Source organism: Drosophila tropicalis, unplaced genomic scaffold (genome assembly GCF_018151085.1).
Source record: "Drosophila tropicalis isolate 14030-0801.00 unplaced genomic scaffold, ASM1815108v1 contig_845, whole genome shotgun sequence".
Classification (NCBI taxonomy): Eukaryota; Metazoa; Arthropoda; class Insecta; order Diptera; family Drosophilidae; genus Drosophila; species Drosophila tropicalis.
The window spans coordinates 6614309-6641651 of NW_027173338.1; the positions used below are offsets into that span (position 1 = coordinate 6614309).

The window sequence follows — 27343 nt, forward strand, 5'->3', positions numbered from 1 at the left end:
CAATGAGGCAGGTAAAATTGTTATTGTGACTGGAGCAAATACCGGGATAGGTAAGGAGACGGTAAGGGAATTGGCTCGACGGGGAGCAACCGTTTTTATGGCTTGTCGGGATATGAAAAAGTGTAAAGAGGCACGCCAAGAAATCGTTGATGAAACCAAAAATAATAATATTTTCACTAGATTATTGGATCTCAGCTCTTTAGATTCCATACGCCAATTTGCTAAAGAGTTAGTACATGAAATACCAACAAAAAGGAATGGTTATTGACCTTCGTCCTTTACAGTTTCAAGGCCGAACAAACAAAGCTTCATATTCTGATCAATAATGCTGGCGTCATGCGTTGTCCTCGCAATCTGACCAAAGATGGCTTTGAAATGCAAATTGGTGTCAATCATATGGGACATTTTTTGCTAACACACTTGTTGCTGGATGTCCTTAAGGCTTCTGCACCGAGTCGCATATTGAATTTGTCCAGCTCTGCGCACTATTTAGGCAAAATAAACAGTGAAGATTTAAATAGCGAGAAATCCTATTCTGAGGGCGACGCCTATAACCAAAGTAAATTGGCTAATATCCTTTTCACCAGAGAGTTGGCCAAGCGCTTGGATGGTACAGGAGTCACTGTAAATGCAGTGCATCCGGGTTTTGTTAATACGGAACTGGGAAGATATTGGGGTCCTGGAAGGTAGGTGATGAAATTAACTAAAATATTCTTTATATATTTTATAATCTGCTTTAATGTCAGAGTTTTATGGCCATTATTGACACCGTTTATGAAGTCACCCGAGAGTGGAGCTCAGACAACACTCTATGCAGCTTTGGATCCTGATTTAGATGATGTTTCTGGCCTCTACTTCAGCGATTGCAGGCCAAAGGATGTGTCAGAGGCAGCCAAAGATGATAAGACTGCTGAATGGTTATGGGCCGAAAGTGAGAAATGGACGGGTCTTGCCCGGGATAAAGCCAATTGAGATATAGTAATTATAAGCTGATGAATTTTAGATTTGTTTAGTTTGAAACTATCGCTTGATTATCTACAAATATAACTACAGATTAAACGAGCAAGTCTTTGCTTAAAGTTAACAAAATATTATCAATGTTTAAAGACGTTATCAATATAGAGTAACTTAATTTGACAATATTGTGAGTCATATTAATATTGGCTAAAGATATATTTACCAAACTATTTATTATTTTAGTGATAAGTTCAAAATATTATTTATTTGCAGTCTTTGTTCTTTCAATATAATATTGGAATTTCTATTTATTTGGTTTGTATTTCAAGCGACTTAAACGCAAGATAAAGTCCAGCAAAAACATTTGAATCTTGATTTCTTTGGCATTTTGTGTGGCATAAAAACCAGGAACACCAGCCATATGTAGAGTGGATTGCTGGTCATTTACCTGTCCAGAAGATAAGGACAAAATATGTATACATAGAAATATCAAGAGATTTTTTAAATTGTAAATTTACCTTTTGATCTAAAACTTCAATAATTTTCTTATCTGCATCCTTCAGTTTATTTAAATGCTTGGCTTTCAGCAAATCTAAAATGTGGGATAGTTCTTTAGGATCCTTAATTTTGGAACACCATTCGGTGACCTCAATTTCGTATTCGTTCTCAACTTGTAATCGCATTTGTAGCAAATGCTTCTCTGTGGCATGTTGCAGCTCCAACAGAGCCTTGACAATCTCGAAAATGCCTTCGTTCAAGACGCAATGGGCCAATTCAGTTAGCAATTCATAAGATATACGTGTCTGCAACGTTCTAAATAAAAAAAATGTTCAGATTTTATTAATTTGCCTTGGGAAATGTATAGAACTACTTACACAGGAAGTTCGGCGTGATAGGACCTTAGGTTGTCCACCAGGAAGTAGATTTTACGTTGCAAACATTGTGGCGTGGATTCACTATCTGCTGTCGATTCTATAGCAGAAGCTGTTGATGACTCTGCAACTTGCTCATCCATTATTTCTCATTAATTGTTTATAATTTTTAGGGACTAAAAAAACACATTCAACTAAGCGGCTAATATCAAGTATTTCAAAATATTATCGCTATAGATTATGAGTTAGTACACCAAAATTTCTAGAAATCGGAATCAATGGCATTATATTTGCAGTCATTTAATTTCATAATTTAAAAAACTTCACAAAATGTTTATAACAACAAATACTACCAATCAGCTGTCTAGAGTGGCCAAGCATTTGCTTATCAGAGAGAATTATCGTTTACTTTACCCGTAACCTATCGATACTTTAACTGCTGTAGAAGGAGGGAATTTTAATTTTGTTTTTGTGGCATTAATCTGTAATTTTTTTCACATAACAACATCCAAGATTGTTAAATATAATAGGAAATTTCTTTAATTTGTTTTTTTAATTGGCTTTCACAATTCCGAATTTCGAATAAACATAGATATTGCATTTATTTAGCATGTGAAAATATTATCATCATGAGCAAGCACAATTATACAGATACCTAAACAATACCATAGGCGTAGGTAGAGGTAAATTGTGTGGGGGAATATTTCAATAATAAAGCTCTGAACTAAAGCTTTAATATATAATATATAAACCAAAACCTTTTCTTTTGTCCACACATTCTAAAATGGAGCTATTAAAGTGGAAACCATACGCACTACGCCTATGACAGTTGTTTGTTTATACATTCAAACAATTAATTAGTCTACATGTTAGGCACGTCGCCGAGATATGATTCAGTTGAAGTAAAAAACTTTAAGTAGACGGTTATTGAAATGGGTTGGCTGAGGTGAAGTTTTTCATTTAGAATTCCTATTGCAATAAATAGCTAAATTCAACGAATAACTTTTTATAGAGATGGAAAATTTTCCGAAAAAACCAATGAAAGTGGAAAAGTTGTGATTGTAACTGGAGCAAATACTGGAATAGGCAAGGAGACTGTAAGGGAATTGGCCCGACGAGGTGCCACCGTTTATATGGCATGTCGGGATATGGAAAAGTCCGAGAAAGCCAGGCGGGGAATCGTTGAAGAAACTAAAAATCAAAATGTTTTCTCTAAACATTTGGATTTAAGTTCACTGGATTCTATTCGTAAATTTGTCGAAGAGTAAGTACTTGGAAAGACCTCAAATAATGAGTAGTTCAATAATAGTAGAAATTCTTCTAATCAGTTTCAAAACCGAACAAGATCAGCTTCACATTCTGATAAATAATGCCGGTGTTATGCGAGGTCCTCGTCGTTTAACTAAAGACGGTTTTGAAATGCAAATCGGCGTCAATCATATGGGTCATTTCTTGTTGACCAATTTGCTACTAGATAACCTTAAGGCCGCCCATTCCAGTCGCATTGTGGTGGTGTCCAGTGGTGTACATTGTATTGGTAAAATTAAAACAACAGATTTGAATAGCGAGAAATCCTATTCCGAAGGCGGAGCCTATAGCCAAAGTAAATTGGCCAATATTCTATTCACACGCGAATTGGCCAAGCGCTTGGAGGGCACTCGTGTTACCGTAAATGCCTTGCATCCTGGAGCTGTGAATACGGAACTGGGAAGAAATTGGAGTGCTGGAAGGTAAGTGATTAAAAAAAACGGAAATGAGTACGATTTTTCTAATAAATTTAGTTTCTAATTTAACGACAGAATCTTATGGCCAATATTATCACCCTTTATGAAGTCTCCAGAGGGCGGAGCTCAAACAACGCTATATGTAGCTCTAGATCCCCAGTTGGAATTGGTTTCGGGCCTTTATTTTGGCGACTGTAAGCCAATAAATGTTTCAAAGGCGGCCAAAGATGACAAAACTGGCAAATGGCTATGGGAGGAAAGTGAAAAGTGGACAGGTCTCGCCTAGGTTACAAATTAGTTTAATACATTTATTAATTATTTTACTCATAATATATTTACTAATGTTGTTTATTATAAAAGAAAAAAAACTTAATGACTTTTTATTTGCTGTAGCTTAAAATGAAAAACAAAATTTAAAACTGTTTCAATAAAATATCGCTAATGGTAACTTCTTTTCGTGAATTTAAATCATCTAAATGATTTCTTCTTAACTAAAAATAATATCTTATCATAAAATATAATCCTAGGTTTTGACAGCGTGATACAACAAACATTTAAACCTGAGAGCAAATTAAACAGTTAGCAAAAATGTCGATTCATTTGTGTAGTGTTACCAGCTTTAAAATAAAGTGTGGCCACAGTTGAGAAGTGGCATAGTCGAATTTTCTATCGATAACTGTCAACATTAATAGCAGTTAAGAACTTAAATTTTTAAATTTATTTTCTACATTTATGTTTTTAGAAATCAGTTTATCAGTTTAGATCAGAAAACTTCAATACTGTCATCTTGATTTATTTTTCGTCTTGGACATCCGATATGTTTGCCGAAAATTTTTTCATGGCGAACTTTCTGGCAAACATATTTTGAGAGTCATCATGGCCAAGCAATTTTTTTAAATTCAATTAAGCGAAGTTGGCAGTGGCCAAAAGGGTTAGTATATTAGTATCTTTATTACGGTTTCCCCTCTAGCTACGTCTCTGATTAATGTTTGATTTAGCGTTTAAAAAACTGCAGTGGGGTATAACAGTTGCGTCCAATCCTAATTATGAATCAGTTAACAATTGAAATTGAACGTGAACGGTAGAATTAAAAATTAAACTGAGTAATGGATCTAATAGATTTCTCAAAGTATATATTGAAAATTAAATGATGAATTGAAATAAAAAACTAAATCAATTATCTGTTAAAGGGATGGCGTCTACACAAAGCAATCCAATGAAACTGGAAAAGTTATTATTGTGACTGGAGCAAATACAGGGATAGGAAAGGAGACGGTAAGGGAATTGGCCAGGCGAGGTGCAACCGTTTATATGGCATGTCGGGATATGAAGAAATGTGAGGAGGCACGCCAGGAAATCGTCGATGAAACCAAAAATAATAATATTTTCCCTAAATCATTGGATTTAAGTTCCTTGGATTCCATACGCCAATTTGCCAAAGAGTAAGTAGAATATAAATTCATCTCACAGCAATGTCATGTCAGAATGTCCTTTAAAGTTTCAAGGCCGAACAATCGAAACTTCATATTCTAATCAATAATGCCGGCATCATGCGAGGACCTCGCAAGTTGACCAAAGAAGGCTTTGAAATGCAAATTGGTGTGAATCATATGGGTCACTTTTTGCTAACCAATTTACTGCTAGATGTCCTCAAGGCTTCAGCACCCAGTCGTATTGTGAATGTGTCCAGTGCAGTACATTATGTGGGCAAAATAAATACCAAAGATTTGAACAGCGAGAAATCCTACTCTGAGGGCGGAGCCTACAGCCAAAGTAAATTGGCCAATGTCCTCTTTACCAGAGAGTTGGCCAAACGTCTGGACGGCACAGGAGTCACGGTAAATGCTTTGCATCCTGGCGCTGTCAAAACCGAGCTGGGTAGGAATTGGACTGCTGGCAAGTAAGTAATGATGGAAAACCGAAATAGCACATATGACTGAAATTTTATTTTACTGTCAGATTATTGTCACCACTAATAATACCCTTTTTGAAGACCCCCAAAGGAGGTGCCCAGACAACGCTATATACCGCATTGGATCCTGATTTAGAGAAACTTTCTGGTCTTTATTTCAGCGATTGCAGACCAAAAGAAATGGCAAAGGCCGCCAAGGATGATAAAACTGCTGAATGGTTATGGGCCGAGAGTGAGAAATGGACAGGTCTCGCCTAGAACCAATTGACTGATCCTAATAAACATATCTGCATTCGTTATTACAAAATTTGTAGACTTTTCATTCGCTTTTGAATTCTCTAAGTAAATTTTTACATTAACTTCTTGAACCGCTTTGTGGTTAACCACTAAAAACTTTCATATTTGAATATTTAAACATATGTGGAGTTTATGGAAAACAATGTAACGTCACATTTAAAAACTTACAAATTAGATGCAGGCAAAAATAACGGACAGAAAATATGTCGATTCATTTTGGTCGGGCTAAAGTGACCAGCTCTCTGGGTTTTTCATCTGAGGTAATTATAAAAGTTATCGATACTTGCGTTACAAGGGCGGAAATTTTTAAAACAAAAACGAAATTATGGGTCGATAAAAACATGACATGAAACAAAGCTATAAAATCTTAAACTAAGATCTTTTTTTTTAACTTTTAAGTAAAATTGTGATGCAAAACAAATCGCGATCATAAATTTTGAGTAATTTCGGTTGCTTATAGGATTATTCAAGTATCTTCCGAGACGTTCAAATCTGAGATGAGGATTAGGCTTAATTGCCTATCCCCTAATATTGTCTCACACATAGAATATGAAAACACCCATTTTAAAATATCTATTCGATTGTCTTTTAAAAATGCAATAAGATGAATTTAATTTAATAGCTACAACTGTTTTCAATCAGTTCATTCACCTGTGTTGATGTTTTTTTTTGTTTCATTAGAAATCATGTACAAATAGAATAATAATAGATTCAAGACATTTAAACTTGAGTAATATAGTCATAAATACAGAGTGTGAGAGAAAGAGAGAGATAGTAGACAGATAGAGATAATATATGTAGAACGAAAATAGAATTGGAAACAATATTGTACAACAAAGTTAGAATAAGAGATAAGGCAACCGGCACAAAAACTAAACACTTAACTTAATTAGCAGAATCAAACTAAACTAATAATGCAAATTGATTTATCTTGTTAAATTTCCTATCAAAATGTTTATGAACGGGTTCGTTACGACTATCATCAGATGCCGATATATGAGCACAAAACAAACACGGCAAAGATCATGGCGATCATAAACACAATGGCTATCCAGGCGGGTAAAGTACCTAAAAGAAGGGACAGATAGTCAGCCAAAAGAGCCAAAGATGGAATAGATTAGGAAACTTACGCCTTTGAGGCAGACTGTGTATGCAAACTTTATTGTCGACTGAGATGGAAAGAACGGCCGCCTCCGTATCGCTGGAAATGGGCGGTCCCTCTTCATTGGTGATGGGAAGAAATTGCAGGCCCGTCACGAACATTGAGTGAGCATGAGGAATGTGCAAGACGCGCTAAAATAAATAAACAAATCAAATAAGAAACGTCATAGGAAAATACATAGAGGCATTTCAACTTACCTGCAGACTAAAGGCAATGTACATGGAAACACTGCCGGAGAACATTGTACCAACAGCCACAAATCGTCCATCATCTCGCACGGCCAGCGATGATAAACTCTCATCGATGGTCACCGCCAATTTAAGTTGACCATTGGCATCCCACTGCTGCAGATAGCCACGCTGTTTGCCCACTTTACCCAGTGGATTGGCAATTGTGAAGAGTCTATAGTTATCCTTTTGAGCTTCCACAGTTCCGTAACGACAACGTTTAAATAAGTATTTTGAATTCTCTGGCGTTGACCAAATTAATTTCTTAAACAATTTGCCACTTGACAAGTCCCAGATTAAGCCTTGGCTATCCTTAGAGATGCTAACCAAATATTTGCTGTCGGGACTGAAATCCAAATCATCAATTTCCTTTGAATGAGCCGGAATATCGGCGCCCAGTGACATTTGTGGGAATGACCAAATGCGTAAATGTCCATCGGTGCCACCGGTGGCCATTAAACGGCCATTGCCGCTAATTCGCACCACGCGCTGCAAGGGCTCCGATGTGGACAGGAAATCTGTTTGTACCACATCGGCTGCCTGTATGAGGAACTTGAGACTGCGAAATTGTTTCAGTATATCAGCGGCAGATGTTAACTGTTGCGGTTTGCCATGACCATTGGCCAGAGTCTCCACACCCGAATGCGAACCGCCGCTTCCTGCCCGTTGCCTTACATTGCCATTTTCATGGGGTCGCTCCACGGGATTGTTTTTCTTATCACCAGTAGCATCATCATCCGCTTCGATGCTGGGCTGAACATAGTACATCTGACAATGTGCCTCTTGCCCGGCACAAAGGTAACCCCTTCGTCCACCATTCCGTACAGCAAAATTCATGACCACATTGTCACCCGTTTCATGGCGTAACACTTCTTCGGCACAGAAATGTGTGCCATTGTGATAGAGTTCGTAGATTTCCTGTAATCAACATTGAGTATATTATTAATCATCATCGCCTGTGTTCAAAATTTCAGCAAGGCATGACTTACAAAACCATTTGCAACGCCCGTCTTGCTGGAACCACCGCCGCCGGCCACCAGAATGTGACGACTGGTTAGCATGTCGACGGCATAAAGGGGAAAGTTCACACGGGCCAGCAGTCCATCGCTGGGCCTGCGTGTGGGTGCCATTATTGCTTATTATCAATAATTAATTGACAATCAATTTTCGGTTCAGTGTAGATAAAAATTTTGAGTGTCAACTTTGGTTAATTTAGCTTTAATTGAGGACGTTGATTTGCGTTTTTCCCTCTCCTAGCTCTTTGCTCCTGCCTTCATTTACTTTTGCACATTGTTAAATATTTATTTCAATTCGATTTAATTAATTATAGAGCGTGAAAGTTTGTATCAAAAATCCACGTACACAAACACAACAGAGCTGGAAAACAATCGATGGGGACTATCGATTAATTTGGATTCTAGTGATATATCGATGGTTTTTTCTTTTATCGCCGGAGCAAAACCTATCGAAAATCGATTTACTTCTTACCAGCGTTGCCACTAAACAATATATGGATTTTCTGGCAATGGTAATCCAGTGTCAGTGTTGTTAAATTCAACCTTCGAATTTATCGAAATCAATACGTACGTTATAAAAAACGTAATACATTTTAAATACGTTACTTTTTTTAAATTCCTATGTGTCTTAATGATCATTGAACTAATTGTTGCGAATAAATTAACATTTGACGCCCACATTTTCTTGTTTCCGGTTTCATTGTCCTGGCTGCTGTTCTGGTTGATGACCTTCAGAAGTTGTATAAACCAGAAATCAAAGTAGTTGAAGTTGTCTCTGCCTTATATGGAAAAGTGCGATTTCTTAATATTTCCTCCCTCCCCCCTTTTTGATTATTGCATTGTTATTTATGGCTCTGTGGCTTCTTTGTTGTGACGGTTTTTTTTTTGTTTTGTGAGTCAGGAGACATCTTTGTTTATGTTTAAGTCGAGAGTCTTGGTTTTATTTAATCACTTAAGGTAAAAGCACACAAAGACCACATATATTTTCTTCCTTTTTGGGAGTCCAGTATAGAAGAATATATGATCTCCACATTGCCATTTTTTCATACAAAAGCTTTTATTTTCCTAAGTAAGGATGAAATGTTTTTTTTTTATTGAGAACTACAAAATATGGTGAATTAAGCTAGATCTAATTTCATTTAAATCCAATGGAACATTTGCCTAACATATGGCAAGAACTTTTAATATCAAAGAAACATAGTTCCGAATTGGAGAGTGGAATTCCAACAATTATTATACAAGTCATTCTTGTTTTTTAGGAGTTAAGGCTGTTAAAGAGTATTTACAAAGTCGACGACTCGTCTAAAGTAACGATTTTTTTCTTAATAAATTATGATTAATTTACTTTTATTCAAATTGAAATGCATGTTTTTCATTTTTTTTATGGAGAAAACTGTCGCGCAATTTCTGTCTACGCACTTGAACTCGTTTTTCTATTTTTCCTTTTAATATTTTTTTATATGCGTAAGACAAGTTTTACCGGCAAATTTTTTTTTTTAAAACAATTTCACTTTTATTATATCTATTTCGAACGCCCGCCCGCCCTCTTGCAAAAATTGATTTGTCATACAAAGTAAAAACAAAACAAGATCAAAATCGGAGTGTGTGAGGGGGTGGGGAAGTAAGGCAGCCTAATGGAAAAGAAAGGCATAAAACGAACTACGGTAATTGCAATGGATAGATGTAGGTGAGATAATGTTGGTGGCTTAAGTGTGTGGGTGTCATCATCAGTAGTTAAGCTTATTATATGGTAAAGAGAGCGAGTGAGTGAGAGAGTTCAATGCACTTGTCACTTGCCGCTTAGAAATAACTGTCAATGCTATCTGCCTGTCTCCCCTGCATAACATCTGGACACAGTCTGTTGAAAAAGTCTATGCAAAATTGTATCTCTGGATGATTAAGTAAATGGAAAATTTTCAACACGTATGACTCTTTGTACATAGATCATTAACATTAGAGCACCGATTATATGGTATATTATTTTTTACATTTTACAATTTTGTGTTTTATGAAGAAATTATATTTTTGTGTTTATTTTTAACAAAATGTCACGCATGAGAGATCTGTTGGTGCTCATCAGTAAATGACTCATAGTATTAATGGGTACTAGTTTTATAAATCTACATCTTTAGAAAATATTAGTTTATTGGGTCAACTAAAAGATCACTTCAATAGCTTTTAAGAAGATATACTTTTACTAGAGACTATTGTGACTGCAATATATTGCTTTCTTTTGATTTATTTATATGACCTTTTCAATAAAAAAAAAGAATTGTTTTCCATATGTACACTTCGCGGTTTGCACACTTGATAAGCAGAAGAAGAAGCTTCTCTTATTCAGCTCAATATTTTGTTGCTCGACTAATAACATTTCCTGACCATGGATGTCTATAAATAAATCACCAACGATGATTTCATGCCCGCAAAATGTAAAGCAAAAAAAAGCAAAGTAAACAATTAAGGTAGACCCAAAAAAATAAAAGAAAGAAATATATACACATAGATACTTCTCCCATACACTTGCATTACGCCTCATCCCGTGCTCACCCACGGGCAACATCAACCATCAACCGGTTTCGTCTAACAGTCATTTCTTTTTAAATTGTCATTTGAATTTTAACCGTCAAAAAGTTCAAACGCTCAAAGCCTCTAGCGCAGCTTCCCTTCGAAAAGACAAAGTATTTAAAGGAGTAAACGACTCACGAACACCCTGCTTAAACCACAAATATAATGACAATTGATATTAACATGGCATTTATGTTGACGATCATTAATTACCACGACAATCAGAAAAAAGGTCGAATAGGCATATAATTTTAGAGGGGACTTTAACAAAGTTTCTTTCGATCAACAATGTACTCTACCACAGATCTGATGCAGGGTGTAAAAGTAACAACAAAAGTCCGCAGTAGCAGCTGACTCCTCTGCACAGTGCCTGTATGTATAATGCCATCCAGTAATCATTGCAGTCTGTTCGTCTACGTTGAAGTGATCGCACGCGAGTTTGAGTTGAGAAAAAAAGTAATAAAGTGTTCTTTGCAAATAATTGTAATAATTGTGAGTGGAAATAAGTTTAAAAAATTAAAATTTTGATAGTGTTTTAGTTTTGTGTACTAATTTTTTGCTGGTAAGTGACAAATGGCAAACCGGTTTAAATGCCGTCTAAGATCCCTTTTTGTTTTATATGTATGTACCTTTTACTTACTGCGCAATTGCAAGAAGAAGTTCAACTCTTCACGCCAACGCTTGGTTGTTGTTGCTGCTGCTGCTGCCGGGACATCCTGTCTCTCTCACACGCTTGCTCTTGTTAGTTTTTGTGCAATTTTCCGTTGCCTTGGTAACTCAGCCTGTTTCGCTTTCGATGTCGTCGTTGTTGTTGTTGTTGTTCTGATCGCTTGACACTCTTCTTATTGGCATTGCGCTTTGTTTGCACAAAACTGTGAAGAACAAAGGGGAATGACTAAATAGGCTATTCAAGTTTTCCAATTCCCTTAACACACACTTGTGGACTATTTGTGAAAGTATCCAACCAGCTGCGGTTTTTTCCATATTAACATTAATTAGATCAATCAACACTTGCAAATTGTTCACAACATATCGATTTCAAATTGTTTCCCTGTCTTATTGTCGACAAATAAGTTCATTTTAAAATCATACCAAATACATACTTGTGATCGCAAAAAATTGAAAAAATTGCTAAAATCTGTATAACAAGCAGAATTTATGTGACACTTTATCTGTTCCATCATGGTTCAAATTCTTGAGCATAGAGCAAAATTTAGGGAAAATTTTATTCTTATTCGAGCAGACAATATTATGAGTTAGAGTTATTTTAAAGTTCCAATTTATAGAGAGAAGGATCATGACATAAAATTATGAGTATGTAGTCTTAAGGCCTAGTAGCTATAGCTAGTAAGAAGATTGGCCGTAATTTACAATCACTATAAAAAAATGTAGAGGTAACGAAACAAAGGGTATTCCATATTCGGCTGTATAACGTTATTAAACTTATTCCCTTATCGTTTTATTGTTTCAGACTTTTGTGTTTGGGTAACTTTTGTTAGTGTTTCCCGTTCCAATTTTGCTTGGTTGTAAGCTGGAAGGAAAACGTTAACCAAAAGAAGGGGAAAAACTTAAAACGGTGAATTGCATTTCTCGCCTGTTGTTGTTCTTTTTGTTGTTGTTGTATAGTTATGGCGCCTTGTTATCCATATCCATCCCCCACATATGGGTATCCCTTTGCGGTATACCTTAGTGTTTTGCCATAAATTTCAATAGCCCATAAACAAATCAATGCAAGTTGCATAAATCTGTAAAAACAGTTGGATGGGTGTTTGCGTGTGTGTGTGTGTGTGTGTGGTTTTTACCCTTTACTGGTGCTGTTCCTAAAGAGTCATAAATTAAGTTAAATGGGAATACGGGCTTTTCTTTTATTTTTGATTTTTATATTTGCATTTACTTGATTTTGTTTATCAATTGACTTTAATTGACTTGTATGATCGGCAAAGACAATTGATCTATTCAGTTAATTAGCCAGTTTTATAGAGACAATCTTTTTGAAGTGTAGGCGAATCAGTTTTGTCCATCAACATTTATGAATCACTCCTAATCTGAACTGCATTATCTCAATGGCAAGATACTGTGTTATCTTATCTACGTTGGATCTAAGTTTATTGAGATCATGAAAGCTTTTATGAATATCAAAACAGTTATCAATCATACAGTTTGTTTAAGCTTCTTGACAATGAATAAGGACTTTATCCTTTATTCTTTTTAGTTGGGTAGATGTATTTTCCTACTTTGATTTGATGATTTTTGTATCTGGATTCTAGATGATCGCTTTCTAAGTTAATTTATTTTAATATCAGTACAAAAATCCTTTCTTTCTTTATCCTTTGAAGAAACAGTTAATAAAGAACATTTGTTAGGGAAGCTCGCTCAATTTTTTATAATTTTATTAAATTGAAATCCTTATTTATTTCGTTCTGTTTACTTTTTTTTTTTTTTCTAGTATTTTAAATTCGTGTTGGTGATATTTCACTGTGCTTTTTATTTACATTCCATCAAGAAGAAAACTCCACAACAGCAAAAACAAAATGGTGAACAATACTATTGAAACTGAAGAAGGTAAGTTTATATATTTTTTTTGTAATTTGCTTTCAATTTTCTATAAAAGAAAACAAAAATTAAATCGTTTTCAGTAACTTCCATGGGAAAAGAATTTTTCTTTATTTGTTATTTATAGTATAGAAAAGGTACATACATACATAGATACATATGTATGTATGTATATTTAAAACGCCCCCAAAGTTAACTTCGTTTGTGGCACTCTCTTCATTATTTTGTTGTAACGACCGTCTAGTTTTTGTGTTTTTTGTTTCTGATATTTTGTTGTAAGAAAACAAAAGCGGCCACGCCTCGTTGCATTTGTTTGGAGTTTTCCTCGCTCTGCATTTGCATAGAGAGCGTGGCACAATCATAAAAATGCGAAGAGGCAAAATACAACAACAACAACAAAAAAACCAGAAAAAAAGGAAAAAAAAGAAGAAGTAAAAGAAATAAACAAATCTGCTGGGACTTTTGTTGGTTGCGTTGCTTGGTTGATGGTAGTAGTAGGAGGAGGGTAAAAGTATCTGTTGGCATAGATTATGCGCTCCTAAATACGTTTTATACTCCAAAACGCTGTGAATGTGCACAACCTACAACCAAATACAAGTGGAGTAAGTATATATGTCTATATATATCTATCTATACAACATCGTTGCCTGCGTGGACAATTTTTGTATTGGGAAAATTGCATGCAATGGAGGAAGCTTTTGTCGAATAGAAAGAGTTTTGCATAGAAAATGCATTTTATGCAAAAGTTGCGCATTTTGTGTGCAAAATAAAAAAAGTATATTGTTGATGCCTGTGGCAGCAGGAGATGGCTTAGCGGCAAGGTGTGTGTGGAGGTAAGGTACATATACTTGTATGTTTGTACATGCAAACGCATTAAACATGTCAACAACGCCGCTGACAACAATGAGGCAAGTTTTCCACTTGAGTTTGAATATTTCTTATACACGCATGTGGCAAGATTTAAATCGAAATCACTTGGGTCCTATCAATACTTGAAGATATCCTGGCATAAATATTGGCTTCAAAAAAGGTATTAACGTGATGCATACTTCCATTCTGCTTCGCCATGTTTCGTCCAAATAATATTTGGTTTTGGAGGACTTTTGTAAGATTATAATTGAAACTAGTACATTATTCTATTTTCATTGCCAAAATTCAAAGCGGTTTATATTTTAGGTATTAGGTCCAAAGAAATATTTTCTTTTGGCATTTTCATGTATTTCCTTTCTTGAAATTGAGGTTTTGTAGGGTAGGAAATACATGAATATCCAAAATGATAAAATCTTTGATTGGAAATCTATAATTGCGATGACATTATTTTATCATTTTCCTGGATTTCCTTATACGGTGGGAGCTCTACACTTTACCAAGAGAATAACTTTCATACAAAATCGGTTCCTGTAATCGGACAACCCACGAAGCCGGTAAGGATTACTGGAGCCGTGGTTGTTTGGGAGAAGAAGAGAAGATTTATATTTAACATTGAAAAAGACACAGAGTATCCAGGTAGACATCTTTTTCAAATTGAGAAAACAGATAGATATGCATATGCCAAATTGAATAATAGAAGTATATAGGTAGGTTTATCTATATCTTATTTGATTAATTAAACTTTCTTTTTCCAATACAAAGAGAATACAACAACTTAAGATGTGTTGATGAACTTTTTGATTTCCAAATGTGATTCTTCAACCAGGACATGGAATATAGAGTATGACACTGAAAGACAACTTTTGTAACAACGAAAAACATTTACTCGTAATCACTTTAAAGTGAGATGGATATATTTGAGACAGTCGTTTTTACAATAATTGCAATTGCCAACCAACAAGCAACTGCCTATTACACTAAAGACTTTATGCTCCACTGTTATTGGGCTATGTGATTTACGCCTCTTTTTGGGTCTGCTCTGCACAATTGCCGCCCCGAAAACTTCCGCCTTCTCTTGTCATCTCCCACATGTTTGTTGCTTTGCTTTTTGCCTTCAACATGACTTGGCGAAATTGTTTTGCGGAGGGTTATTGCACTTTCTGACAAAGCTAAATCTGTCGAGTTGCTGCTGCTTGCTGGGTGCTGGGGCTGGCGGCTGGTGTTGGGTGGTGTTGTTAATGCATTCAACAACATGCTCGTTAGTTGGATAGTTGAGCTAATGGCAGGGTTCCGCTACCGGGTGGAAAGAAAAAGGTAAATCTAATGCATAGAAAAGAGCATACTCCAATCAACCAACTAACCACCCACCCACCTAGCCAGCCAGTGTGTAGCCAGCACCAATTTGTCTGGCCTGAAGTCGTCGTCGTAGCGGCATTTCATTAAACTATTTCTATTGATTGTCAAGTTCGAGTTTGGCAAACTAAACTGTCGTAAAAATTGATTGCTCTGGGACTAAACAACAACAGCAACAACAACAACAACAAAACGAGGAAACTTAACTTTTCCCTCTCAAAATAAATTTATTTGAGAATTTATTGTCGTGTATGCTGGATAGAGTTAGAAGTAGTTGGCTGCACTTGCCAGACAGATAAAGACGTCGAGGTTCATTGGGCACTACAGAAATCTGAAAGTTCCAATTTCTCTCTCTCTCTCTCTCTTTCTCTGTCCTTCATGGCTTTCTAGTCCTGGCTTAGTCAATTTTTACACAGACTGCGGTTGAATTTTAATTTGCAATGGAATTGATTTGTTTCCCTTTTGCTTTTGCCTTTACCCATCTTATCGTTCCTATGCGTTTCCTTATACATTTTCATTTACAATCTTGAAGGAATAGCGCAAAAATCTCTAAATAGGTCAACGCACACAAAGTGTTGCATACTTGAAGGCGTCGTCGAGTCAAAGCAAAATTAAGATGACAACGCATTGATAAATACAAGAAGAAATCGTATTGGATATGCCAGTAACAGCATCAGAGATGATCAAGAAGTAACAGTCGCAGTGAAGTAGTAGATAGTTGTTCAATTGTTCTTTCTACGGGGAATTTTTTAAATGTGATAACCTAAACCTTGCTAAACTTTAAAAATGGAAGAAAAGAGTTACATAAGAAGTTCAAGAGGTACACATGGATAATTTATTGAACTTAGAAGACTACAAATGTAATCATAGCCTTTAAATTTAAAGGAAAGCATTCATTTTAGGAGATCTTAGAAGACCGCTCTTGTTCAAGCAAGATTTTTAGATATCCAAAGATGATTTTTAGCAGTCACATTATTCAATACTATTCACAGTGAATCATTTCACAAGAGCATCACTTTGTTGATCCACTTTCCCGCTCTTGGGTGTGAATTTTCAAATATGCATGAGCGCGCCCGTAAATAGGCAATGCTTTCTTTCTGCGTGTGGCACGTACAACGCCTGAATTTATTATTGTCTTTACCCCGCCAAACACACAAACACACACAACACCGTGTCCTCTGTAAGTATGTATGTTTGTATGTGTGTGTATTATAATGTATACAGACATCGTCCCAGCAGCTCGAATGGAATAATGATTGCAGTCACGACCGCCCTGCGTTCGCGCCCTCTATCTTCTTTTCTTGCCGATTCGGCGTTGACAAAGTTGTCCCATTTTGGGATACCCCCAGCGATAATCACGTGTAAATTACGCTGGGACCTCGCCTCGCCACACACAAATCCATTTTAGCAACTTGACTGTAAATTTTGCGCCTTGTTTACCTTTTCACCTTTTCAATTTGGTGGACAATGACGAGGAGATAATAATAATGATGATGATGATGACGACGATGATGACAGGCGCTTATTAAAAAGTCATTTCGGTTGTGCATTTAAAATGCTTTGGAAGTTCATTCTTCTTCTCACAAAACTTTAGTTGCTTTCATCATTTTAACGATTCCTGGCAAGGAAAGGGCTACCCGAACTTTTGTCCCACTTTTTGTGAGCCAAAAAATAAAATATAAACTATATAAATGACAGTTGCAATACATGTTTTCTGTCTCTGTCTCTCTCTCTCACACACACTCTGGGTATGTGTGCGTATGAAAGGCTTTAAAAACAGGTCATTGGAGAGGTCATGGTGCGAGAAAATGGCATGACGCAAGTGGGGCATGAAATCTAAATTATAAAAGGAACTTACCAAGATAGTTGTTTTAAATTTACATTTGTCCTTCAACTATGTAAAGTTTAATAGCAGTTTTTGATTTCGAGTAATTTAATACAAAAATATTCCTAAAAACTTTCATACACATGCTTGACATATTCAAAATATTATGGCATATCCTTGAAATTAACCAAACCGGCTAATAGTTAATTAGAAAGATATAAATTTGTTTTTTAAATCAAGAATTAAAAAAATGAAGTAACCACACAAGTATGTAGTAACTTTTTACTCCAGGTGGGGATCGAACCCACAATCTCCGGCTTAGAAGGCCGATGCCTTAGCCATTAGGCCACTGGAGCTTATGTTCTGCCCCTTGTCAAATTGTAGTCATGACTACAAATTGAACATTTCGGCTTAAAAATGGAGTGACTAATAAAATTATTAAAACAATTGTTCTGACAACCCGTTAAGTAGCAACCAGAAATTCATTTGTTTCACAAAACAAGTCTCACAACAAGTTCCAGACGAAGTGAAGGACATTGCCTCTCACAAGAAGGATCTTACTACATTTGGATTTGATACTATTATGGAGTGAAGTTTAGAATTCAATAAAAAGATCCTTATATTTTCCTTTACTATCGGTTCAGGTCTTGGCTTTTATGGTAAGATAACACTAAGAAAGTGCAAAGTACTTTGGAAATCACATTTGATCACGTATCTATTTACAATTGCTTTGTTATTCATAAAATTCACTTTCACCACCATTTGAAATACAAATACAGCTCAAGTATACATTTTCTACCTTATAGCCTTTAGTATAATATATCTTTTACGTTACCTCGAATCACTGACAAATGAGGCACATGGTTAAATAATCGGAAACTGACATTTCAATCTGTGGTTCAACCTTTCTTCTCCTCAGTGGGTTTAAAAGCTTTTTAATTAAGGATTCACCCCGGCATAGAGACAGAACGCATAAAACACTTTCGCACGCATTTCCCCCTTTCGTCTGTGTGTGCCTGGCCTTGGATTGCCGGCAATTATGCGTACAAAGATACTAAACAAATGCCCCAAGTCCTTTCACTTCTCTAACCTGGCCCTAGCTTATATTATGCCCATTGCCCTGTACGACTCCAACTCCTGGGTGAAAACAAATTGCCAACAATTCAATTCACAACCCTTCTTCATCCTTTTGAGAGGACTAATGCAACAATTGGTTCCCATCCATACCGCACAGCTATCGCCCGTTCGAATCCAATCCCTGATTCCTTTTTGCTACCATTCATTAGGTGTCTGGCATTTCAACGTTTTTAATTGACAATCAAACTGAGGCAAAATGGTAGAAGGAACAGGACTTTCATCCTTCGTCTCGATTATTTTTTTTTTGTTGTTGGCACAAAATTTGATTAATTCGGTTGATGGCTAGCTGGCACCAGCTTATGCTTGGCCATCCTTTTGGGGTATGTTGCTCTGCCTGCGGGGATGGGCAGAGCTTTCATGACAAAATCACTTAATAAATGAAGTGTCCTGTGGTCTGTGTGAATTGTGCAGTTCATTTGGTTGGATTATAAACTTTGTGCTTTGGGTGTGTGTGTGTGTGTGTGTGTTTTGAATCCATCCATCTAATTGTGAAAGGCAAATGTCTACCAGAGTCAATTTCTGTGCTAATGCAGATACAAGATACAATTAATTTAAATGGATAGTTTTCCTTCAATACCTTTCCATTTTGTATGTAGATACACATTGAAATAGTCTCAAACGAAATAGTTCATTCAAGAAGTTAGATAAAGGTCGCTTGGATTCAAGTTAGAATATCTACTCTATCTTTATCAATTTAACCATTTCATCAAGAAGAACTGGAAAAAGAGAACACTTTTAACATATCCTTTATAATTTGTAACATTCTGCAAGTTTATGCACAGAATTTTTCTTTTATGAGACTGCAACCTTTTGTCTTTTGAAATTAAAACATAAGAACATTTGGGTGAATCTTCTTCGCATATCTATAAAGAACAAGAGATAGGTATGTACATACAACTTTATGTCTCTGTTGCGGTTTATAGACGAGACTTAAGATAGTGGCTAAGAAAACTTTTGCAGTTCATAAAAATACTCCACTAAAGTAAGAGTACTTTCATTTTTATACCCCAATGGAATAACCACCAAAGAGCTGTGAAAACTGCAGTAATAGAAATACAGTTAACAGCCTTTCATCCTTAAATCCCAAAACCACTTAAAGCTTTAAGCAGGTAAATTGTATTACAGAATCACCTAGAAAAAAAACTTAACTAAAATACAAGACAAACATAAATTGAATTACTTTTGGATAACTCTGAAAGTTCAACCCCAAAAAATGCAACAAAAGTTGGAAATATTTCTCTTATCTTCTTCGTTTGGCCTCTTCCTCTTTAGTTGGTCTCTACTTCTTGTATAAATAATTATCTATTCCGGTCATGTTGGGTGTCCGTAAAATGTCAACGTCGTCGTTGACTGCGTTGTTGTCTCGCAGGATCCTTCCTTGTTGCGCAAAAACATGTCTACCTTCTATACAACATACACTTGTCGTCTACCATCTCTTTCACTCACTCGCACACTATCTATCTATCTCTGTCGTAAGTTTCTCTTCTGTGTAGATGAAAGAAACAGCAGAGAGAATTAATGCTTTAAATGTTTATATGTTGGAATTATTGTGATGTCTGATTCGGATTTTAAACAGTTTAATTTGGTCTCTTACTAGAGACTTTTAATCTTTAATAATTCATTTATGTAAAATCGAAAAATCGAAAATCGATATCTAAAAAAGGGGTTATGCTATATCTTATGATCGGAAATGGAATATGCAAAAGAATTTTAAAAACATTTCACTAACCCAAATTCCTGGCTCTTGCTGAGAGGCATAAAGACTCAAGGTTCAGGCCTAGCTGGAATCCTACAGATCCTGTCTGCTATATAATTGTAAGGATCTTAAACACTTTGATGTTTCGTCTTCGTGTTTTAGCTCTGCATAAACTAATGCGTAAACTCATTTGTAATGCCTAACGCATCCTTCGGAGCTGTTGCTGTTGCCATAGCCGTGCCTTCTGTTGCGTATGACATCTTCTATCTAGTACTTTGTGGCAGAGGCAAAAGAAAACTGTATACAGTGAACACAAGGAAAATGTTGGAAATGTAGAAGTTTTTGTTTGCAGTTTCTGCAATTTCTAATTATGTCTTCGTCTCGCTGCTTGCCAGCGCATATACAAGTGACTTTTTGAGGTTAGGCTTACCCATCCCCCACTGACTAGTATGAGAACATATTTCGGCTTCATTTGTTTTAAATTCTTTGCCTGTAAAGCCTTTGGGCACAAATTGTCGTAGTCGTTTGCATCGTCTAGATTTCATTCGATTTGTGCAAAAACTTTTGTTTTTGTTTGAGCAACTGGTTGCAGTTGAAGGAAAACTTTGATTACATACAAAGACTGTCCATAGGCGGAATAATGGGGCCACCCACCACCCACCATTCTCCCCCCCACTTCTTACAATCAACAGATTTCTTGCTTATTATGCGCTCCTTGGGCATATGTGTGTGCCTGTGTCTATCTCTTTGAGTGCGGGTGCGTAAAAAGTTGCATTAAGCACAAACTCCCAAGTGTTTTATGTGTGTCTCAGATTGTATTTATGTTGGGATACTTTTTCTTCCCTTTCTGCTTTCTATGTTTGTATGTATGTAGGTTTATGCGTATATCTTTCACCTCGCATCGCATTATGTGCCAAAATTATAATGATGTTCATTATTAATACCGAGATAAATGTTACGTGCCAAGATTCGACAAAGGCACAGACAAGCCCAAGCCCAGGCCAAGGCTCTCTTATTTCCATTGGTAATTTTCGCTCCGATTTTTGTGTTGACTTTCATGAGATAAAGACGAAAATTCTTTATTTGGGTTAAATTAGGATTTTCATATAAGCATGTAATGAGCTCAAGTAGATTAGAAGCATAAACAATACCTTAATTTTTTCCTTTTATTCAAAATACATTGGACATATGATTGAAAATTGCTTTTGCTAAGATTTGGAAATCGTTAAAACCCCTTTTAAATTTCATTTTAATTTTTATAATAAGGACTTTTAAGTTAAAGAAAACGAAGGTCGACATGATAAATTAATAAATTACCAGACAGAGGAAGTCAAGTCAGGGCTTTACGAAACTTAATCATAAATTTTGTTGTCCTTAGAATAACATAACAACATGAGCTCAACGTAATTTTAAGCACTGTTCAATTGAATTCTATTGATTTTGTTTTAAATGATAACACATTATATATTTCTATTGAATTGAACGCATACTGTAATTATGGGCATTAGCCCATTCCATCTGAATAAAAAGCCCATGGTAGAGTGTTCACCAAAAACCTTTAATTGCAGGCTTAACTGACAAATAAGTTAAATAAAATTGTCAGTATTACTGCATTTTTATGCCAATTAGCATTTGCCGTCTGTTATATTTTATGGGTCAAAAGTAAAACTGGTGCGCTCAGCTTAACTTTCGATTCACTGAAACTGGAAATCGTCCTTTCAAGGAAAAACTTGTTGCCATACAAACGGACGTTAAAAAAATGCCTGCCGAGTCCTCACTTTCAATACATATTATATGTATAATGGCCAATTAATGGCATTTAAATGCCCGCACGTAATGTTTCCCTTCAATGGTTCTACACTTCTCCTGGGCACATAGCAAACTCCAACAACAACAAAAACAAAAATAAAAGAGAGAAAGAGAGAGAAAGAAAAAACACTTTACGTAAATACCGCAACCATAAACAAGAGGAAGAACATGGCCAATGGTTACAGTTGCCACTGCTATTCGCTTGGTCAACAGCAATCAAACGGTCATAAATTTCACCCAGAAAATGTCGTAAAGCCTCGACAGGCTCGACGACCAACACAATCCACAAACGTCTCCCACTTCTCGGCGGCAAAGATTGCTACAGGTAATTACAAAACCATAACGCACAAATGTCACCGCAAAATGTGCGGTCAATGTTTTTGGGAGGTCTCCCACCCATCATGGAGCCATCATCATCATCATCATCATCGCCAGGACATCAGCCGGCGCATCGACTTTCCTTTTTTTCAGATTCCTTTTTTTGGGGGGTATTGCATAATTTTTGGCGCTGATTCGTGTCAGGTAGCTCTGTGTGCGAAACGAAGTCATTTGCTTTTCGCTTTTCCAGCTCAAATCACGTTTAGCATTTAGTTTGTGGTCCTTTTTATTGTTAGTCATTAGGAAGGGAGTATGAAAAACTTTTTGTGCCCCAAACAAATGAGGCGTAAACGTTAGCTAAAGAAGGAATAACTTTTTGTAAGATAAAGAATTTGCCATGAAAATTATTATAATAAGTACAAGAACATTTTATTAAATCGAAAAGATGTATCTGGGTCATATAATATTTTCTGATTTGGCAAACATAGTTTTGTAACTGATTATTGTGAAGTCATGTAACGTAATCTAATGTAACCTTCCAGCATTTATCTAAATATAATGGAAATTAATGCCAAGTTTTATTAGTCTGTTTTTCAAAGACCTAAAGTCGACTGTAGAATTTACAAATTCAATTTAATTTTAGTATGCACAAATAAGTCTCTTGTTTAATATTCCAAAGGTTTATAATATTTTCTACTATTATATTTCATGTGCTGCTCCCTGGACAACCTATTAAAATGTCAAGCTTTTAGCTCAAAGTGTTTCTCTTATTTAAATTACCTTTTATATCCCTAAGGCTTAATGCAGCCGCTTCCATTAATGTTGCATAGAGACAATTTTGCTCAATTTCTTGCACTTTTGCTTCTCTATCTCCATGACTGGCAATCAACAGGCATTAGGAAAATCCATTTGTAAGTTGTCGCACACATTCTCAGAGGAGAAACAATTGCAGTTGCAACTGCCAGTTGACACGAATATGTTTGCAGCAGGTCCTTGTGATAGTGTTAACCTAACTATTTTTCACAGCAATGCCATCATTACAAGGCGCCTAAAATGCTGCAACACGGCCACACACAAAATCCAGTTAATAAACGTCAGTTGGTCGTTGCCACACTTCTCACATACGAACCGACTGTTGCAAATCCACATTGTGGCCTGCAATAAAAGAAAATCGTTATCATTATATACATTCTATATGTACATATATATGCAGTGGGAGAAAGAGAGAGAGTACGTACCTACATACAATCATGGCAGGAAAAAAATTATATATGTATATAAGAGCAAAGGAACAAACTATGTACGGCAAACACTTTTCGCAAAGTTTATTGAACCGGAAGTTGGAGCCGCGCGCTCAACATTTCTGAAATGCGGCACCAACCCTGGAGGCTCGCTCTCACTCTTTCTCTCCCTCTCCTTCTATGTTGCTTTTGGCCATGTCTGTGCCGTGTCTGCCACAAGTTTTAGAGCCAGGGCGAGGTTCACTTATTTTTCTTTTTTGCCAATCATTTCCCAAAAAGTTTACAAAAAAACACAGCCTCAAGACGCATTTTTGATTTCTCTCTCTAAACAGAAACAAAAAAACAAATGGTATTACTTATTCATATGCCTCACGATTTCAAGTCTGGGATTCGAAATGGAATACAGGGATGGAACTGAAAGCCACCGCCGCCAATGCCTTCTTCAGTCTGTCACTTTAATGCCTTGTTTATTGTTTTCTCTGTGTTTCCTTCTGTGCGTCGGCGTCGTCGCCAGCATCAGCGTTTGGGGGGTTGGGTCGGGTTCATCATCTATGCACCCTCGAGGGCGTGTAATTGTTGTTTAAGTGATGCAAATGAACGCTGCAAAGAACAACAAATTTGAAGAAGCGGGCTCCAAGGAAGGGTCTAGCTGGAATATATACATAAACCTAATAGATTTATGATGAAATATTGTTGTACCCATTTTCAAACAAGAATCGTTAACTTGGAATTAAATGTTTTATACATAGATTCGTTATAGATTCTAAGCTTTGATCAATTGAACTCCAAGAAATAAGTTGAATGCGGTCAAATTAATGTCAACGGCAAGGTTAAGTCTCTGTCTTGCACGATAAAAAATATTCAAAGAAATATATTTCAAGCCTGGGTTTCGCTTATTGTATTGCTTTAGTCTATTACATATACCCCATTTGTATTCCAAGTGATACCCATTTTAAACAAAAAGTAAAAATTGCTGCAGGCCCTGGTCGAAAGAACTCCACTTGCCCTCGCTTCATTTCGTTTGAAGTGAGTAAAAATGTGTTCTTGTGTTCTTTTTTTTTTGGAAAAGTTTTTCGGCTTTGCTGCTGGTTTGTTTGGAGCTGTTGTTGTCAGTTCCATTCAAAATGGTTGGAGAGTCCGGGGGGCCATTTTTAGGCTGCACCCTTTTGTTATAAATGGGGTCAGAAATTAATACATAACCCACAGTGATTTATGGGAGGATGTTTTCTCTTAAAAACTGTGAATATTTACAAATTCCGAGTTTCCCATTACACTGGCAGTTTATTAAAATTGATTGATCGGCCCAGTATTGAATATACCAAAAGCAAAAATTAAATGAAATTCAGTTTGCATTGTTTAATACAATATGTGAAATATTAAAATTGCATTTGATTGTTGGTATACACAATATTATGATGCCAAGTGGAAGAGTGCCTGGTTCGTGTGTGAAAAGCAGATATGAAAAAATCACACAGATTGACAAAAAAGCACGTAGAGTCGCTCCGTCCGTCTATTGGATGGACTGGCGACTGTTGCTGCACCACAAAAGAAGCAACAGCGGGCCGAATGACATGGCTGAAATTGTCAATGAAATTCATGTTATTGACATATGAGTTCTTCAGTCAACGGGCGAACGGGCGGCCAATGGCGGTTTTGAATAATTGAATCAGAGAACATGAATAGTTGATTGCTTGTGAAATGAAAAATCAAATATTTGGTCTTCAATTTGTTTATAGAAGTAAATATTTAAATATAGCCAAACAAAAATATCTAATAATGCTTTAGTATTAATATGATTTGAAAATTCCAATCAAAATTAGTCTTGAGGTTTACTAAGCGCTTAATCAAAAGCAAATCTCTTAAACAAGTTTTTTGTATGTAGGTAAGTAAACGCCAATAAATTTTGTATTTATCCTTAACTTATCCTAAATATTTGTTCATGATTCGAAAAATAAAAACAGCTAAATGATCTAGAATGGTCCCAGAAATACGCCTTAACACACTAGCTAAGCTTTTCTTTTTATCAGATAGTTAATTTTTCTTCTGTTTTCTAGTCTCACAACATTTAAGAATTTAAAAGGTAATACTAACAATATGTATACTAGGTTCTACTAGTATTATGTTTGAACTTATCTTAGCGAATGCTGAGAATAATAAAATAGGAAACAAGATTCTATTAACTATTGTTTCATAAAATATCAGGAAAGTCGAAAAAATCAATATTAAATATCAATATTAATATTATTACATATGTAATTTATATACATATGTTTATTTATATACAAATTATACCGTTCTAAGATAAAGTCGAGATCTGTATAAATTTTAAATCTGTCCTTTTAAGGCAACCCATCTATGGAATGATCGATTAGGTATATGTATGTATTTCTTAAAATTTTCAAATAAAGTATAACCCAAATAAACCAACTCGAAATTCTAGTCAACTTTAAGCCCTGTTTTTAATTCATCAGAAGTACTGATTGAATCTCATCCAATTCAATTGAACATCCAAAATCAGAAAGAATGAAATGTAATACACACTGCATACATCGCTTTTATTTCATTTCGCTCCTCGTGAGGTGGGGACAAAACACATGTTATTGCATAGCCTAGCTAGCTCCCCCCTTTACATTTTGCACCGAACCAAGGCACAAGGCACACAACAACAAATAACAAGAGAGCAAAAAAAAAGGAGTAAATTTTACGCTGCATTGGCGACAGCAAACATATGTCGACGTCGGAACGTCCGTTTTGGAAAATGGCGCAAAGTTCTCGACAGCGAGGGACTACATACATACATACATACATACAGATAGACATATGTACGTACCCAGAGGGGTCGTTTGCACGCAAGCGGGAGGGATCTAAAGCGGGAGTGGGTGTGGGTGTAGTAGTCCGCAGGGCAGTCGAGTATGAAATATGCGTGCCTGTCTGCCTATATACAATATTGCACATATCAGTTTTACACAAGTACATATACAAATTATATGTATGTATGTACATACATATGTACATGTATATATTGATAAATTGCTTCTGCATTTCTCCCGTACTCAGAGCTCGAAAAGCCGCAACAACAGCGTCATTAGTGGCTGTGTATATGTGTCTGTGTTCTGGTACTCTGAGTACGAAACATGCAATAAAAATCAATTCTTTTTTTTTTCTTCTATTTTTTTTTTTAAATTGTCACCCCTTCCATTCAGGCGGGTAGAGTTGAGAGATTCTCTCCCTCTTCATTGGAGTTCTCATGCCTCTCCTTGTTGTTTTTTTTGCAGCAAAACATATGGTTTGGTCCCTTACGGTCCCCCACTTTGTATGCCCATGATAATTATGGGTGTCGCATATACATGTACAAAGTTAAAGAGCCTGCTGCTTGGTGAAGAAGGCAGAGGAGGACAAGGAGGGAGGTGGAGTAGCTGTGTAGTAACAGCAGCAGTAGGGATTCAGATTCAGGGAGTGTACGTTGAAGTTTCATTGGAGTGGAAGTTTTATGCGGTGCCGTTTTTGGAACTTGTTGTTCTCTTTCTTTCCCTGTGTCACTCCCAAGCTTCGTTCTCCTCCCAAGGGACATAATTTGTTGTGGTACAACTATATGTATGTATATACAAAGCTCGTAGAATAAATGTTCATATTGTGGTGGTCATAAGTGCTATGCTGATTGTTCCGTACTTCCTGGTAGTGCCAAGAGAGTGCTATGAACTTTGATTAAATTAAAGATGGCAAAATTACGAGTTACAAGTTATTTGGACAATGACATTTCTTTGATACTAAGTTTTAGGCTCCATCAGGACCATAGTGCTCAATAAATG

The 27343-nt window shown here is 36.1% G+C and overlaps 4 protein-coding genes, 1 long non-coding RNA gene, 1 other non-coding gene and 1 pseudogene across 6 annotated transcripts in view; 3 read left to right on the forward strand and 4 right to left on the reverse strand.

The window, feature by feature from the left end:
- Positions 1–112: 112 nt before the first annotated feature.
- On the forward strand, positions 113–5723 carry LOC137580757 (retinol dehydrogenase 12 pseudogene; annotated as a pseudogene).
- gdl (gonadal protein gdl) lies at positions 1196–2187 on the reverse strand. Its single transcript, XM_068295268.1, has 3 exons — positions 1833–2187; positions 1476–1770; positions 1196–1405 (listed from the first exon to the last, which is right to left on the reverse strand). Exons 1-3 carry the CDS (start codon positions 1970–1972, stop codon positions 1262–1264), a joined length of 579 nt encoding a protein of 192 aa, XP_068151369.1. The 5' UTR covers positions 1973–2187; the 3' UTR covers positions 1196–1261.
- LOC137580923 (retinol dehydrogenase 12-like) lies at positions 2726–3915 on the forward strand. The gene is made up of 4 exons (XM_068295072.1): positions 2726–2775; positions 2842–3093; positions 3158–3559; positions 3629–3915. The coding sequence occupies exons 1-4, from the start codon at positions 2762–2764 to the stop codon at positions 3837–3839; spliced, it is 879 nt and encodes a 292-aa protein (XP_068151173.1). The 5' UTR covers positions 2726–2761; the 3' UTR covers positions 3840–3915.
- A 620-nt stretch (positions 5724–6343) lies between the features above and the next one.
- Positions 6344–8541, reverse strand: LOC137580480 (guanine nucleotide-exchange factor SEC12). The gene is made up of 4 exons (XM_068294540.1): positions 8141–8541; positions 7122–8069; positions 6893–7055; positions 6344–6830 (listed from the first exon to the last, which is right to left on the reverse strand). The coding sequence occupies exons 1-4, from the start codon at positions 8279–8281 to the stop codon at positions 6745–6747; spliced, it is 1338 nt and encodes a 445-aa protein (XP_068150641.1). The 5' UTR covers positions 8282–8541; the 3' UTR covers positions 6344–6744.
- Positions 8542–11142: 2601 nt separating this feature from the next.
- The window catches only part of stai (stathmin), an 82952-nt gene continuing 66751 nt past the window's right edge, over positions 11143–27343 (forward strand). Inside the window, exons 1-2 of the mRNA XM_068294939.1 lie at positions 11143–11294; positions 13179–13294. Coding sequence (XP_068151040.1) covers positions 13264–13294 — 31 coding nt within the window. The 5' untranslated portion in view covers positions 11143–11294; positions 13179–13263. The remainder of the gene's footprint in view (positions 11295–13178; positions 13295–27343) is intronic.
- On the reverse strand, positions 11524–11732 carry LOC137580459 (uncharacterized). The gene is made up of 2 exons (XR_011033013.1): positions 11670–11732; positions 11524–11604 (listed from the first exon to the last, which is right to left on the reverse strand). It is a non-coding gene; the product is annotated as an uncharacterized lncRNA (long non-coding RNA).
- Positions 17617–17689, reverse strand: TRNAR-UCU (transfer RNA arginine (anticodon UCU)). The gene has a single exon. It is a non-coding gene; the product is annotated as a tRNA-Arg (tRNA).

What these genes read in the sequence shown, in the direction of transcription:
- LOC137580923 (XM_068295072.1), top strand. An exon ending in ATTCGTAAATTTGTCGAAGA is followed by an intron (nt 3,094 to 3,157) that starts GTAAGTACTTGG and finishes TCTTCTAATCAG; the next exon opens with TTTCAAAACCGAACAAGATC. An exon ending in AGAAATTGGAGTGCTGGAAG is followed by an intron (nt 3,560 to 3,628) that starts GTAAGTGATTAA and finishes ATTTAACGACAG; the next exon opens with AATCTTATGGCCAATATTAT.
- gdl (XM_068295268.1), bottom strand. Translation starts at nt 1,972, where the DNA reads ATGGATGAGCAAGTTGCAGAGTCATCAACAGCTTCTGCTATAGAATCG. An exon ending in TATCACGCCGAACTTCCTGT is followed by an intron (nt 1,771 to 1,832) that starts GTAAGTAGTTCT and finishes TTTTTTATTTAG; the next exon opens with AACGTTGCAGACACGTATAT. An exon ending in TTGAAGTTTTAGATCAAAAG is followed by an intron (nt 1,406 to 1,475) that starts GTAAATTTACAA and finishes TCTTCTGGACAG; the next exon opens with GTAAATGACCAGCAATCCAC.
- LOC137580480 (XM_068294540.1), bottom strand. Translation starts at nt 8,281, where the DNA reads ATGGCACCCACACGCAGGCCCAGCGATGGACTGCTGGCCCGTGTGAAC. An exon ending in CGGGCGTTGCAAATGGTTTT is followed by an intron (nt 8,070 to 8,140) that starts GTAAGTCATGCC and finishes TGTTGATTACAG; the next exon opens with GAAATCTACGAACTCTATCA. An exon ending in ACACAGTCTGCCTCAAAGGC is followed by an intron (nt 6,831 to 6,892) that starts GTAAGTTTCCTA and finishes CCCTTCTTTTAG; the next exon opens with GTACTTTACCCGCCTGGATA.